The 16,287-nt window shown below is 45.3% G+C and overlaps 1 protein-coding gene across 4 annotated transcripts in view; it reads left to right on the plus strand.

Moving 5' to 3' along the window:
* The window catches only part of ppcdc (phosphopantothenoylcysteine decarboxylase), a 198,325-nt gene that overhangs the window by 78,045 nt on the left and 103,993 nt on the right, over nucleotides 1-16,287 (plus strand). For all 4 annotated transcript variants that reach the window (XM_072492918.1, XM_072492917.1, XM_072492921.1 and 1 more), the window contains one exon: nucleotides 6,607-6,775. In XM_072492918.1, the coding sequence (XP_072349019.1) occupies nucleotides 6,607-6,775 (169 nt within the window). The remainder of the gene's footprint in view (nucleotides 1-6,606; nucleotides 6,776-16,287) is intronic.

Genomic DNA, 16,287 nt, shown 5'->3' on the forward strand with positions numbered 1-16,287 from the left:
TGGACATTGCCTTAGCAAAACCCTGCCAAAATCCTCTAAGCTTCGGGCATGCCCAAAACATGTGGACATGATTTGCCGGGCTTCCTGCGCACCTCGCACACCTATCCTCTACCCTGAAAAACGTGCTTATCCTAGCCACTATCATATGTGCCCGGCTAAGCCTGGCGCACGATGAGGAGGTATTAACCTGCTTAGGGCATCCGCCCATAGACCCGCCTCTATCTCTCCTAGCTCGTCTTCCCACTTGCCCTTAAGCACCTCCACCGGAGTTTCCTCCGCCTCCGAAAGCTCCTGGTAAATATCCGATACCTTCCCCTCTCCCACCCAGGTACCGGAAACTACTCTATACCTATCTTACTCCTTAATACTGATGCCAAGATCCTGTTGGAGGAGTCCACACCGAGTTGGAGGAGTCCACACTGCCCTGCCGAGGCGGATGGAGAAGTGTACCAGAGGTAGTCGCGGGAGATCAGACGTGCTTTGTCAAGAGCAGGCAATTAACAGCGAACAGCAGGCGCCTGCTGAATGTGATCATAATCCCATCCGGGGAGAGGACACCAGAGGTGATCATCTCCCTGGATGCAGGAAAGGCCTTTGACAGGGTCGAATGGAAGTACCACACAGAGGTACTGGAACAGTTTGGGTTTGGGCCCAATTTCACCTCGTGGTGAAACTACTGTACAGCATTCCCATGGCAAGCATACAGAAAAACACCAACAGCTTTGAATACTTCCAGCTGGACAGAGGCAGGGCTGCCCCTTATCCCCGCCACTGGCAATTGAACCACTAGCGATCGCTCTCAGAGAGGCGATGGGGTGGAGGGGTATCCAAAGGGGAGACAGAGAGCATAGAGTTTCACTCTATGCGAATGACCTGCCTCTCTACATCTCAAACCCCTGGCCAGCATGGCAGGAATAGTGAAACTCCTGAAGGAGTTTGAACGTCTCGGGCTACAAATTTAACCTGAGTAAGGGCAAAATCTTTCCTGTAAACCCACAGGGGGTAGGAGCAGAGCTGGAGAGACTGCCGTTCAAACTGGCCCAGACCAAATTTCGACACCTGGGGATCCAAATAGCCCATGTCTGCACACGGATCCACAAATGGAACCTGATGAGCTGGTGGAAGAAGGTAAAAGGGATCTGCCGAGGTAGGACTTGCTTCCACTCTCCCTGGCGGGGAGAGTGCAGATGATCAAGATGAACGTGCTGTCCAGGTTCCTGTTCCTGTTCAGATCCCTCCTGATCTGAAGCTTTTTTCACCACAATCAGTGAACTAATCATGGCATTTGTTTGCCTGGCGGGTCGAAGAGCCCAAGGATCAGGAAGAAGGTCCGACAAAGAAGGAGAAACGTTGGAGGCCTGGCCCTTCCGAACCTCCAGTTTTACCACTGGATGGCCACCGCAGAAAGGGTACGGGGATGGGTCAAGAAATGGAGAGAAGAGACTGATGGTTATAGACAAGTACAGAGAGGGCAGAGTAGCGACCCTGGAGGAGCTTACGGATAAATTCCAGCTCCGAAAGGGAACACACTCAGATATAACCAAGTACAAAATGATAACATTCCCCCAGATACCGGGACACACACTACTGGGCGGGCTACTGACTTAGACGAACTAGGGGAGGGACATGTACATGTACAGACGACTGCTGGAAGAGGTGCGTTCACCCCTGCACGAGACAAGAAGGAAGTGGGAGGCAGAACTGGGGAGATAGGGGGAGGACTCTGGATCGAATCACTGCACAGGGCAAACATTGGCAGGTTACCGAACATTCATGAAATTGGATATGAGCAGATCTTATCTACACCTGGAACTCTATAATTCCTCATGCAAGTACATCACAATTAATACGCACAAGGAACTCTTAGTACACCCGGCTCCCATTTGGATTATCCTGGGCGTGCACAGTCTTCCACGCCTCATGGAGATCATCCTGTTGCCGTGCATTGCAGCTTACTTAGACGATGTGTTAGTCACTTGCCACAGACCAAGAACATTTTCAGAACCTTGAAGTGGTTTTCCGAATATGGGGTTTGCCTGCGCGCATGAAGTACTTGTTTCACATGAGGGAAGTGGTATATTTGGGATATCAGGTGGACCGAGATGGCCTCCACCCAGTCGCCAAGAAGGTACGAGCAATCAGAATGGCCACCCTCCATGAGACGGCACAGAACTTCGCTGTTTTCTGGGATTAGTAAATTACTATGGCCGATTTCTTCCAAATTTGGCTACCATCCTAGCCCCTCTCCACGTCCAAGTCAGCCTTGGGCTTGGGGTAAGTCTCAGGGTGCGGCGTTTAAAAAGGTGATGCGGCAGTTGTCCTCCAGCACTGACTCGTGTGTTCGTGACTGGACGCAAACCAACCTTGTACTTGCCTTTGGTGGACAGCAGCGACAGCTACCAGGGGAGTTGAACGCTTTCTCCAAATTGTCGGATCTGACCACGGAAGACGGTATCCTCTTGTGGGACACGAGGATTGTTGACCCAGCGAAGGAGCGGGCTATCGTGTTGAAGGACCTTCACCACGGACACATCGGAGTGTCCAAAATGGAGATACTGGCGCGAAGCTGGTGGCCCGGTTTGGACACGGATATCGAGATGTTGGCCTAGCAGTGCTCTATCTGTCAAGAGCACCAAAAGCTCCATGCGGCGGCACCCCTACACCCTTGGGGCGCCCTTGGGCTTATGTAAATGTCGCTTTTCCCGCAACCTTCTTGGATTTGATGTTTCCCATTCTGGAGGGTGTCTACTCAAAGTGGCTGGAGGTCACAAAATGGCATCAATCACTTCACAGGCGATCATTGAGCGATTGCTCGTTTCTTTTTCCATCTATGGAATCCCTGAGGTACTTGTGACCGATAACGGGCCACTTGCATGAGTGAAGAGTTTGCCGCTTTTGTGAAAAGCAACAGAATTCGGCATGTCCGCACCGCCCCATACTATCTGGCATTGAATGCTTTGGCAGAGAGGGCCGTACAGACGGTTAATAGGAGGCTCAAGAAACAGATGCCTGACTCGATAGACACAAAATTGGCAAGATTTTTATTCTTGTACAGAACCATGCCACAGGAAGTAACTGGGATGGCCCCTGCTGAGATGTTAATGGGTCATAGGCTTTGTACTCAACTAAGTTTGATTCTCCTGGATATCAGTGCAAAGGTGCGTCATAACCAAGATTTGCAAGATCGTTGCCCAGTTAGACATCAACCTCTTCGACACTTCACACCTGACGACGTGGTGTTCGTTCAGAACTTCAACAACGGTGCTCGCTGGCTCGAACGGGATTGTTGTCTGTTGAACGGGATCTGTCTCTTACCAAGTTCGGGTCCGAGGGCAACTAATGAAACGGCACCTGGATCAGATTCACTCACGGAGGTTGCTCCCTTGTGAAGTGCCCCGGCAGAAACCTGTCCCGGATCTTCCTGCTCCATTGCCGAACCAGCCTGCCGTAATGCCTCCAGTCTCTCTCACGACCCGGACGTGCCCGTGTTATGTCCTCCGAAATGGAGATGCAGACCTCTGAGGTCTCGGACGCCGACTCCGTAATTCACCCACCACCTGACGATCATCCGCCACGTCGTCCCTGTCGCAGACGTTATTCACGAGCGAGATATACACCCACTGATTCGATGCATCAACTCCATGATGACTTGCTGGAGCCGAAGAGACATCAACGTCCTCCGCCTGCTCCTCCTTCTCTGTCTCAGCGCTCGTCAAGGGGGGTCTTCAGACTCTCCGGGGAGGAATGTGATATCCCGCATGGAACCTATGGGGTGGGAATGCTCGTCTTCCCTGTGCTCCTGCTAGGGACGGGGTTTCTCAATTAACAAATGTGTAAAACGTTGACCAGTAAAGCACAGTCTAGAGAGGAACCCGATAGGGGTCCACTGGGTAGTGTACACATTGTTTGTGTAAATAAAACTTTGTTTCTTATTTTACTCGGTGTGGACTCCCCTTATTAAACATACCATATCACTCTTTATTGATCCAATCACTCCTGAAGCGAAGTATCCTTTCCTCATAGTCTTACAAAATGAAAATAAAATATTGGGGTTTCTGTCCCATATCCTAGCCACTGTTGGGATCTGGTCTGGGATTGTAATAATCGGCTGAAAGTTTTGTCGCTAAAGTTAAGTTGTGCTGGTCAGCAGGCTGATTATGAGGATCACTTGATGAGACTATATAAGGGCGTGTGGTTCAATGAGGCAGATATCAGGCGTTTGAAATGGTTCAATGCTGCATTGCCAGAACATGACCAGGAAAAGTTTTGATTCAGGAAATGCCTGTCGCAAAGCGGTAATATCCAGACATTAATCCATCCCACATCATAACATGAAAAGTGCTGTGCTCCCAGTTTTGCTTATTGACTACAGGTATGTGAAAACTTTCCCATGGCATAAATCACAGCTCATACAATTGGTTCTGACTGGAAGATTGAACTGTGTGCGTTCTCAGGGAATTGGTACTATCCATGTCCAATATTGAATCCTGAAGATGTATTTAAAAGTGTTTCATCTTTATGTTTCAAACTATACCAGAGACAGCTAAAATGTTTATTTTTTTTACCCCTTTATGAACTAATTATACATTTAATGTTTGTAAATACTCTCAGCAGCTTGTTCTATCTCACAGCCCTTATGTATTATTCAACCTGTAACTAAAACTTAGAATTAGCTAGTTCAAATTGGTCAATTAGTGTTGCATTTTCCACCTTACAGAGACTAGAGAATGTGATCAGCAGTTCACATGATGTTTAGCATACTATATATTATAATTCAGAAGAAGTTTTGATCCTGAACATGTCATTCTGAACGCAACATATCCAAGTCTTGATTTTGGAAACAGCATTTTAATTGTGAACGCACAAATACCTGGACTAAGGACCAAATAGTTGCTGGGAGTGATGAACAGGTTTCTTTGGGGTCAGGGTGGCTCCTATATGACATGTCTCATGATGGACGTTTGGAAGTTAACTTTTTCCTTTGTCCTATCTTGAGTTGTTTATTGAGATTACAAGAAAGTTAAAATCAACTATTGCCAACTTTTTGTGTAGTTTAGAGGAAATATACTTTGCAGTCTGTTATACTACCTCCAGTTAATAATTTGCTTCTGTGTTTTTCTGTCAAGCACAGAGTTCAATGTATTAACGTCTGTCGAATACAGAATCATTGATATCAATATATTTAATAATGTCTTGACGGTAGACTGGACAGTGTTAATTTATAGCGTTCACAGGCCAACGTATTTGGAATAAACATCCTTTGCACTTAAGCTGACCTTGGTTGTCAATTGAATGCAATTGAGAAATAAAATTTTAATGTTTTTTGTTCCACTCCTATGTGTCACTAAACCATACAAAGCAGGAACAATTCTGTATGTGCTGAGCTAGTCTTACCTGGACCCATGTAGAGGACAATACATCTGGACTAACTATTCCTAAATTGGGAATGCAATTAAAAACAGGCAGTAACATTCCCACTACACAAGGGCCAGGCAATGATTATCTCCAACAAGAGAGAATCTAACCGTCTCCCTAGACATTCAACGACATTACCATCATTGAATCCTCAACCATTAACATCCTTGGTGGTTAACATTGTCAACATCATTGACCAGATACTGAAGTGGACCAGCTACAATACGTACTGAGGCTACAAGAGCAGGCCAGAGGCTGAAAATTGTACAGCAATTAGCTCACCTCCTGACTCCCCAAAGGCTGGTCTACTATCTACAAAGCACAAGTCCAGAGCGTGATGGAATACTCTCCACTTGCCTGATGAGTGCAGCTCCGACAACACTTGAGACATTCCACACTATGCAATGCAGCCAGCTTGATAGGCACAGCATCCACCGTATTAATTATTCCCTCCCTCCACCACGGTGCTTCTTGGCAACTCTGTGTACAATCTACAAGGTGGACAGCAGCAACTCACCAAGGCTCCTTTGCCAGCACCTTCCAAATCCCTGACCTCCACCACCTAGAAGGACAAGAGTAGCAGATGCAGGGGAACACCACTTGTGAATTCCCCTTCAAGTTGCTCACCATCCTAACTTGGAAATATATAGCTGGTTGTAAACCTGGAACTCCCTTCCTAACAGCCCAAGATAAACTGCAGTGGTTCTAGAATGCAGCTCACCACCATCCTCTCAGGGGAAGTTGGGGATGAGCAAGATATACTGTCTGTGCCAGCGATGCTCATATCCCAAGCAAAAATTTAAAAAGAAAGCTTCTTGCTCGCAGACCAATTACTCCTGCTGCTCTGGCTGATTTACTATGGACTAGTAATAAGATGTAGGACCTTCCTGATCTTTTGTGATGGAGTACCATACGATGAATCCATTAAGCCATAGAAGCACCCTCTGCTCCAGTCCCAGAGATAAAATGCACAACGAGGAAGTCAAGATAATACAGTAGAATGGAGAATAAATCATAACATGAGTAATATCCTCTGTTGTGGGTGTACAAGCATATCACACAAAGATATCCTTTATTCAATTCTTGTGACGGTAAGGCAATTTTTGGGGGTTCATGCTATCCTTGTGGTTATCCGATAATCAGATTTTTGTTTTTTATTCTTTTCAGTTATTTATTTTCTATCTGTTGTAGACCTGCATTGTTCGAGCCTGGGATCTTAAGAAGCCACTGCTCTTCTGTCCCGCCATGAACACTGTAATGTGGGAGCATCCCATTACAGCAACACAGGTACAAACGCTAAAGAGCTTTGGTTATATCGAAGTTCCATGCATTGAAAAGGAGCTGATTTGTGGTGATAAAGGTAAGGCAATCCACAACTTCTTCCTCTTGTGAAGCTCTACATGGTAGTTATGTTTACTTCATATTGCTGTAATAAAGTCTGAGCTTGTATTTATACACTGTAGTACATTTCACAACTTTTTGAAACGTATTATGTGAAATGTAGCAGCCAATCTGCCAACAGCAAGATCTCATCGAACAACAATGTGACAATAACTGGTTAATCTATTTTAGTGATGTTGGTTTAGGATTAAATATTGACCAGGACACTAGTGAGAATTTCATAGAATCATAGAATTTATAGTGCAGATAGAGGCCATTCGGCCCATCGAGTCCACACTGGCCCTTGGAAAGAGCACCCTACCTAAGCCCACCCCTCCACCCTATCCCCGTAACCCAGCAACCTCACCCAACCTTTTTGGACACTAAGCGCAATTTAGCATGGCCAATCCACCTAACATGCACATCTTTGGACTGTGGGAGTAAACCGAAGCACCCGGAGGAAACCCAAGCAGACACGGGGAGAACGTGCAAACTCCGCACAGTGAGCCAAGCCGGGAATCGAACCTGGGATCCTGGAGCTGTGAAGCAACTGTGGGATTAGGTGGGATTATGGGGATGGGGTGGAGATGTGGGATTAGGTGGGGTGCTCTTTCCAAGGGCCAGTGCAGACTTGATGGGCTGAATGGCCTTCTGCACTATAAATTCTATGATTCTATGACCTTCATCTAGAAGAGCTTGGCTTAACATCTCCACCAAAAAATGTTCAGGAAAATTATTAAATGCAAATGTTATCTTAAGGATTTATGAAAATCTAAGAGCAAATTTCTGACCCGTATGACCCCTCGCTTGTGTATCGGGATGCGTTAATACTTTAGCAAATTGTATAGCTGACCCACCTTGTGCCAAAGTAATCCCTGGCATGCCCCAGATATAAAAGTACTCTCTTGCTGCCAGAACATTATAAAGTAGAGTTAACCGTGGGCTAGCACACTGTTCTATGACAATGAGTTTTGGATCTCCTACATCGAATTAGTAATGCAGCCCGATCCAGTCCCTATGAGTGTGCATGTGCATCCACATCTCTTACCTTTGCAGTCGATTTAGATTTCCAAAGGGAAGATTTTGCTTGTGGTGGTAGCCATATTGAGAACGTGGAACCAAATGAGACAACATTTTTTAATTTCAGAGATGCTGGAAATGTTCCAGTAAATTGGAAATAGCAAAGGTAACTCTATTCAAGAAAGGAGGGAGACAAAAAGCAAGAAACTGCAGGCCAGTTAGCCTGACACCTATCATAGGGAAACTACTAGAATCTATTATTAAGGAGGTTTTAGCATGGCACTTGGAAATTTTTAATACAATAAGGAAAGGTCTTTGTGAAAGAGAAATGTAATTGACTAACTTATTAGAGTCCTTTGAGGAAGTAACAAATAACGTGAGTAAAAGGAAACATGTAGAGGTGGTGTACTTGGATTATTAAAAGACATTTTATAATATTCTGCTTTTCTACTCTTGATGCCAAAATGGGAAAGCTCACGTTTTCCCACATTATACTCCTTCTGCCGTATTTTGTCCAATTTATTAACCTATCTATGTCCATTTTCAAACTCTCTAGACCAGATTTTAGCTCCCAATTCAGGAGTGCAGTGTCAGGATATTTCGGAATTCTGCAAGCTTAACTTGGGAGAAAGTGCTCGGAATCTTCGGATTTTTCGAATTTTTTGTTGTGGGGGTGGTGGTATTAATGGGATTATGGGCATCAATGGGTGGTATTAGTTTCTGCCATCCCAGGAAACAGGTCTGCCAAGTGCCGAGTCGGTGGATGGGATTCTCTGATCACGCGCAGGGTCAGAGAATCGTCGGGGGGGTGCAAGAATCGCGTCACGCCGCTCAGACACCGGGCCGCCTATTCTCCGGCGCCCATGGGGTTGCCGCCGTGCCGTTCAGGAGCCATTGAAAGCGCCCCCCCCCCCCCCCGGCGATTCTCCGCGCGGGGCGAGTGCCCACCGAGTCCCGCCGGCGTGGGTTACATATGGTCCCAGCCGGTGGGCCCTCGGAGCTTTGGCTGCGGGGGCCGTCCTGGTGGGGGGTATCCGACTCCGTGAGGGGCCTCCACGGTGGCCTGGCCCGCGATCGGGGCCTACCGATCGGCAGGCGGGCTAATTCCGTGGTGGGGCCTATGTTCCTCCGTGCCGGGTCCCTGTATGGCTCAGACATATTGCCTGGAGGCCAGTGTAGAGACAGGAACCCACAAGTATGCGCTGACCATGGCGCACATGCGCGGACTCGCCCCGGCCATGGCGCGCATGCGCAAACCCACGCCAGCCGGGGTGCACATGCGTCAGCTTTCGAGCTCCGGAGCAGCAGACACCACTCCGCCGCCATACTAGCCCCTAGGAAGGGGTGAATACCTGGGCCTGGAGGCCCGTTGATGCCGGAGTGGATCGCACCGCTTTTGACACCGGCGTCAGAACTTGGCCACGGGATTGGAGAATCCCGGCCGGTATCTTTAAAATGCCTGTCTCAATGCTCTGGAACTTTGTCCAGAAATGAAGCCCTCTAACCTTCACTCCGCACATATCCCCATGCCCCACTCATGCCAGAACCCCACCCCTACATGTTCCCTCGTACTGTGAGGATGGATTTTATATTTTTGGGGAATATTATGTTATTCTGCCAAAAGGACTGCATGTATGTAAATTATTTAATTAAACTGGGGAAAAGTTCATGGAGACCGTGTGTCTGGAGAGTCGAGGGATATAAAGGCGTAGAGGTGATAAATGTATGCATTTGTAATGAGGCTCGGGTCAAATGGTTTTATCAGTAAATAAGCAAAGCTTATAAACTTGCATTAGGAGATAGAGAGGGCCTTTGTTTTCTTAACTGTGTTTTAAAGCTTACAGAAGTTTTATAAGTAAACAAGGGAAGCTTGTTAAATTTATTTGACCTGAAAGAGGGTGCAATACTAACCTTGAAAAGACGGATTCATTTTTAAAAAAACTGTCCCCAGAAATTGCAGATTACGTTAGCTTCAACTCCACTGGAATTTGAAGATCACCATGAAAGAAATGTACTTCAGCCACATACCAGCGGAGGAATCGAACAGTGAACCCTCATGCGTGTGGGTGCGTGCACATGCACAGTGTTACTAAGGTTGTGATTGGGTTTACCTTTTTAAATAGCTTTATACCTTTACCTGAGTGAGTTTTTAGCTAACCCCTTGTTTATTCAAGAAAGCATATCAGATTGGTTACTTTGGAATCAGCAAAGTAGGGTATGCACAGACAATGAATTAATACCTTCATCCTTATATAATTTACATTAAAACCTGTTACGATCGATCAATTAGTGGGAAAGAAACGAGAAGTCATAGTCTCAGGGTAGCAAAGTTAAAACAGAGATGAGGAGAAACTATTTCTAAAGGGTCGTGAATCTGTGGAATTTGCTACCCCAGAGTGTGATGGATGCTGGGGCAGTGAGTAAATTTAAGGAGGAGTTAGACAGATTTTTAATTAGTAATGGGTTGAAGGGTTACAGAGAACAGACAGGACGGTGGAGTTGAGGCCAGGGTCTCATCATGGCAGGCTCGAGAGGCTAAATTGCTTACCGCTGCTCCTAGTTCTTATGTTCTAAGAAAGAACTATTCTGTCTAATTCTACCTCCAGCTCTTGGTCTGTAATCCTCTAGGTTACAGCACCTCAAACACAAATCTGGTGTTCTTGATTAATAAGGGGATCAGGGGTTATGGGGAGAAGGCAGAAGAATGGGGATGAGGAACATATCAGCTATGATCGAATGGCGGAGCAGACCCAATGGACAGAATAGCCTAATTCTGCTCTTATATCTTCTGGTCTTATAGGAAGAATTTTATACTTTGGAAAAGCAGAGTTCACAGAAGTGCTGAACACTTCAAAAATACTTCATTGGTCATAAAGTCCTTTGGAACAACCTGAGGCCATCAGTGGTGCTACATAAATGCATGTCTTTCTTACTGACAGCTGGATTAATGATTATGCATACATAAAGATCTGTTTATACCCAATCCTTAAATTTCTATATTTGACGGAAATATTACAGAGGATCAAAATGAATAATGAGCAAAGAAAGCAAGATTGCTGTACGTTGAAACATAGTCTCATTTATGTTATCGTACCAGTTGATCTGGGGCATTGCACACTCGGAGTCAACACTGCGACAGTCTGAGATGGTGGGATAACTATACTTGGGCATTCAGACTTAAGATTTTTCATAAGTTGTGTGTAAATATTGAACATTAAACATATCTACATTTAGTTAGACATATTCAATCATTGTTTTAGTAGAACACCTCGATTAGAATTAAACAGCCGTACACAAATCTGCTCAACTTCTAGCTGGAAGTTTAATTGTCAGATGTCATTGAGCCCACTCGCGTTGCTGAAGTCAGCATGTTAACTTCAAATTAAAGCAATTATTAAAGAATTTTGTAAAGGCAGAAGCCCTCAACTCCTCTGGAAGCAGGAAAAGTGCATTTGCGTTCTTCTCGATTTCTATCTTTGAGCAATCCATTCTGATTAAGTACAGTGATCTATCATATAAACATGAAGTGCTGGAAACTTTCAGCAAGCTAGACAGTACATGTGATGAGTGAAACAGAGTTAATGTTTCAGATTGTTGAGCTTTCATCAGAACAAATTCTTTGCTTTGTGATTAAGTCACTGACTTGCATGTTAACCGTTTCTCACTCCACAGATGGTACCTGATCTGCTGAGTATTTCCAACGCTTTGTTTTTATTTGCATTTCTAGCATCTGCAGTATTTTGTTTTCGTAAAATGAGTTATATTAGTGAACACATCGTACAGGTTCACTCATGTTGCAAAGGTCTAACAGATATTTTTGGCGACAAATACTATTAACTAATGTTTTTCGATTCCATTGATTCGATTGTGAAAGTTTCAAGCGTCGTAATTCCCGTGCAGCCTCAGGCGAGATTCAACAGCCTCGTTCCGACACCAAGTTGGTGAGAAGAGGCTGCTGAATCGCGTCCCTTACATTTGCTTTGTAATGTGTTTCTTTTAATACTTTCTAGAATCAGTGTTTGTCCCTCTATAGCTCCTCACTTTTCCCCCTCTTTCTTTTCTTCCTTTTCTCTCTTTGCACCTTTGCCTCACCCTTTCCAGTCCCTCTTCTCTTACTCTCCATTCCTCCTCTCCCTTTTCCCCTCCGTCTTGCCTCTCACTCTCTCACCCCTCTCTCTCCCTCTACTCTCTTTTCACCCCTCTCCCTTTGCCCCTCTTTTTTCTGTATTCCATCTTTTTCCCTGTCTTCACACCCCTTCCGTTCCCATCTCCCTTTCTCTCTCTCACTCGTGTGATTCTCTTCAATCATTGGGTAATTGTCAATCAGAGAACTGGGGCTACAGTTTCATACCACACCTCTGACACCTATTTCCTCAAGCATGAAGTTGCCAATTAATCCCTCTTATTATATTTCCTTTGGGCATCATGGGGCAGATATCACACCTTTAGGTGTTGATTGCAGATGAAAAGTATCCCCTTAACAGAGGTAGTTATTGACCTATAGGTTGAAACAAGCAAATTACTAACTTCTCATTCACCTGGACACTAATGGAAATTATTGAGATTCTCATACTGTCATGAGAATGTCGCTTTAAGAAATGTTTGGCTGCTCATGTTACTGCAGTGATGTCAGAGTGTGGGTGGAGCTGAGCTCTGGCTCTGCTTTTTAGTTTCACTTTGAGAAAAGCTTGGGTGTGTCTGTGTTTTTTTGGTTTCGTTTTCAGTGTTGGAGCTGAAGCCAGACAAAGCAGGTGTACTGTTGATCTCTCTGCTATGAAAAGACTATCTCTTGATCATTTGATGAAGTCAGAATTATAACTGTTTTCAGTAGTGAATGTAAACCTGATGTGCTTCTGTTAAAAGGTGTTTTTCTTGTCGTCTGGATGTTGTTTGGGAATTTATTAAGGATTACTTAGTGTTGTATTCTTTGTGGGTTGTATTTGAATTAATGGTTGCTACGATGTTCACTGTATGTTTTAAAAAGGTTAACTTGAGTTCATAGAATAAACATTGTTTTGCTTTAAAAAAATACTTTTCCATTTCTGCTGTACCACACCTGTAGAGTGGACCATGTGCTCCCCATACCACAATCTATTAAAAGTCGTGGGTCAGATGAACTCCATGATACACTTTGGGATTCTCTAAACCCTGGCCCATAACAATAGAGCAAATGGGCAATGGTCTTTAGTGAAGAAACTGTTACATCAGAATGCACATTGTGATAAATCGAAGTCATGGACAGGCTTAAGTGGCCTTATTGTAACAAATAGGCTTAGGTGGCCTTATTGCAACTAAAGGATAGTTGTTTACTATGTTAACAAGTAAAGTTACTATGGATATGCAAAGTTACTATGTCAGCTAGATATGCAAAGTTAGTGCAGAGATCCATGTCTACTGTTGTTTCTGGTGACTAGTCTATATGCCAATGCCATGTCAACAGCTCATTAGACCGCAATAAATCTCATTGCAAATGTTCACAGTACACATGAACGGGTTTGGTTTTATAATAAAGATCCTACTTGACAATGCCAACACCTCATGAACAAATATGAATGTGCACCAACATGGAAAAGATTTGGGTTATTTTTCTGTCTGTATTTCCATCCCACATTTCTGTTTGCTCATCTGAAGCAGCTTTGCTGTGGTGCTGCTCCAGGAGACCCAGATGGCCTCCACTATCTTTCCCCAGCTAGTCTTTATTCAAAGGATAACCTCAATGGAGCATACAGCAGCCTTGCTTGGATCCTGGCATGTTCCCCTATGTAATCCAAAGAAGTAGAGGCCAATTATAGGTCACCTACAGTTGCACCTTGCTAATAGCAGCTGACTCAGCAAAATTCTGCGACCTGTCATGGTCAATCCTGTGCTATTAGGGTATCTGTCATAGCAACAGCTAATGTTGGGATTGAGAGCAGTAAACACCAATGACATAGCCAGGACAAAGAAAAAGGTTCTGCATAGTCAAATTAAGAAGCAGAACCTCAAAGGAAATAATCTCTAGATTATTATCTGTGCCACATTCAAATTGACAAAGGGCAAATCAGGTTAGATAAGTGAATGCGTCGCTGAAATACTGTTGTGGTAAAACTGGGTTCAAGTTTGTTGGGCACTGGTACCAGTCCAGGGAAAGTGGAGCTGTACTGTTGGGATGGCCTCCACCTGAGCCCTGCTGGGACCAGCATTGTAGCAAGCCTAGGGACGAGGTCGAACTATGAAAGGCAGAGTGAAGACCGAGGGGAGGGAAGCTGGATCCCAACAAGACTGCATGAAACGCAGATAAAAGAGGGGCTGAGAATTCTTAACTGACACACCAAAAACTACACACGACTGATCGTATTCACTTAAAGACTCTATTTGTACTAATATGTCACACAGACTTGGGGCGCAATTCTCGGAGATTAAGTCCCGACGCCGGAGTGAAAACCGGAGTGTTTCACTCCGGCGTCGGAGGCAGCTCCCAGCCCCCTATTCTCCCGGGAGCGGTGTCGCGTCATTTACGCGCGCCGGGCCTTAGCGCCGCGTAAAAGCGGCGCCATGTAAATGACGGCGGCCGGTGCCGCGTAAATGACGTCAACCGCACATGCACGGGTTGGCCGGCGCCAACCCGCGCATTCGCGGTTGCCATCTTCCCCGAGGCCACCCCGCAAGAAGATGACGGGGCGAGCGGCGATTCTCCCAGCGGCCAGCCGTGATTCTCGCCGGTTTGTGGGGGGGTGGGAGAATTGCGTGCAGGTGCCGGGGCGGCGTGGCGGGACTCGCACGGCACCCCGACGATTCTCCCACCCGGCGTGTGGGGGGAGAATTCCGCCTTTAAATTTGATAAATGCCACAGACTATTTTGTCACACAGATTCTTTAACTCAATGAATGTCACTTAACTCTTTAATTCAATGAATGTCACACAGACCCTTTTTAATTCAATATGCGAATTAACGTTACTCAACTCCTGAATCAAACTCAAGTATCACCCTGGCATATCAGCTGGCAACGATATTCCCCAGAGATATTACACTGGTCTCCAAGTACCTAACTCAGGGTTGTCTTCTGTGATGGTTGTTCCCAGGGTTTTCGTACCAGGGTTGTTGTACCTGAGGCTCTGATCTCCCTTACCTTTATGCCATTTCTTCCCCTTGAATATTCGATGACGTATGTGCAAGAACCTCATGTGGCTGAGATAATTCTTCCAAGAGTCTGGGAAGTAGGACACACCTGTTTCACATTCCCAATGCCTTAACATCCCCTTAACATCCCTTTGCAACCACAAAGGTTAGATGACCCTCGTGCTCCGGATCTGCAAATTTCTGTGGTTGTCTGGCTTCAACGTCTCTTCCCCCTCTTCGCTACAAAGTTGCTATCTTTTGCTTCATCACATTAGGTTCACCACATTAGGTCTTGTGTCTGGCCACCTGTGGTTTCCAACATTGTGCACTTTTTATTGTAGTTGAATCCGAATATTCCTTTACTTGACCAAATTTCCCATCATGCAGTTTTATTCAGCTACAGGTTTCAAGTGGGTAGCACATGTATTACTGGAAGGGGATGAACATACTGCAAATTATAGGGTGGAGGTGGGAATTAGCATAGACTGTAGATTATAGGGTGGGGGCATGTTAGTGTGGCACATCAGGGAAGGCTCTCACAGACATTGAACAAGTCCGGTCTGCAGTGGTTTCTGAAGGTTACTGTTGTACATAGTTCTCTTTGGAAATGGGAACTATATCAAGGCTCCCTTTTAAGTTCAGGCCCTGTCACATAGCAGTCCCAGAGTGCAGACATTCTTGCTGCAAAATGGAAAGGTGTCATAGATGATGGGCAATCCAGGGGTTTTGTGGACCTCATAGTCAGGAGAAGTGTGGGAGGACTGCTAAGCTGGGCACTAGGGCTCCTTCATGGAATGCACACTCAATTGTTGATGCCGTTATAGTGAACAGGTACACAGGATGTATACTCCTTGCCCTGGTAGCAACAATAAGCCAGATTTCTAAACTAGCATTTTTAAAGGGATAGGTACAACTCCACAGCTGCATGTCAAAATTGTAAAAGCTACATTGTGAAAGACAGTCCTAGAGAGTGAAAGCTATAGTGAGGGTGGCACAGCTGCATCAATTGTGCCATCCCATCAGAGAAGGGGAGTCACAGATTAACAATTAAGGCCATTCACCAGTGGCAGAACAGATATCATTAATTGACCGTGAGCAAACAAGTGCTCATAGTTATGCCAAGTCAATGAGTAAATCACAAGTTCTCACCCCCCACAAGGCTCCAGATGTCACATCAGTGGAATGGAATGCTGCTAACCTCTACGCATGTGTTTGAGCACCAGGGGTAAAGTAGCATGAGGAACAATGCAATCTCAGGTGCCTTGACTTAGCTGCCCAATTTCTCCCATAGGTCTGTCGTTCACACGTCCCTTGCACTCAGCACCCTTTACCATTCTGTTCTTCAGTATCACATTTTAGAAAGGACTGAAAAG

The sequence above is a fragment of the Scyliorhinus torazame genome, chromosome 30, assembly GCF_047496885.1.
Source record: "Scyliorhinus torazame isolate Kashiwa2021f chromosome 30, sScyTor2.1, whole genome shotgun sequence".
NCBI lineage: Eukaryota > Metazoa > Chordata > Chondrichthyes > Carcharhiniformes > Scyliorhinidae > Scyliorhinus > Scyliorhinus torazame.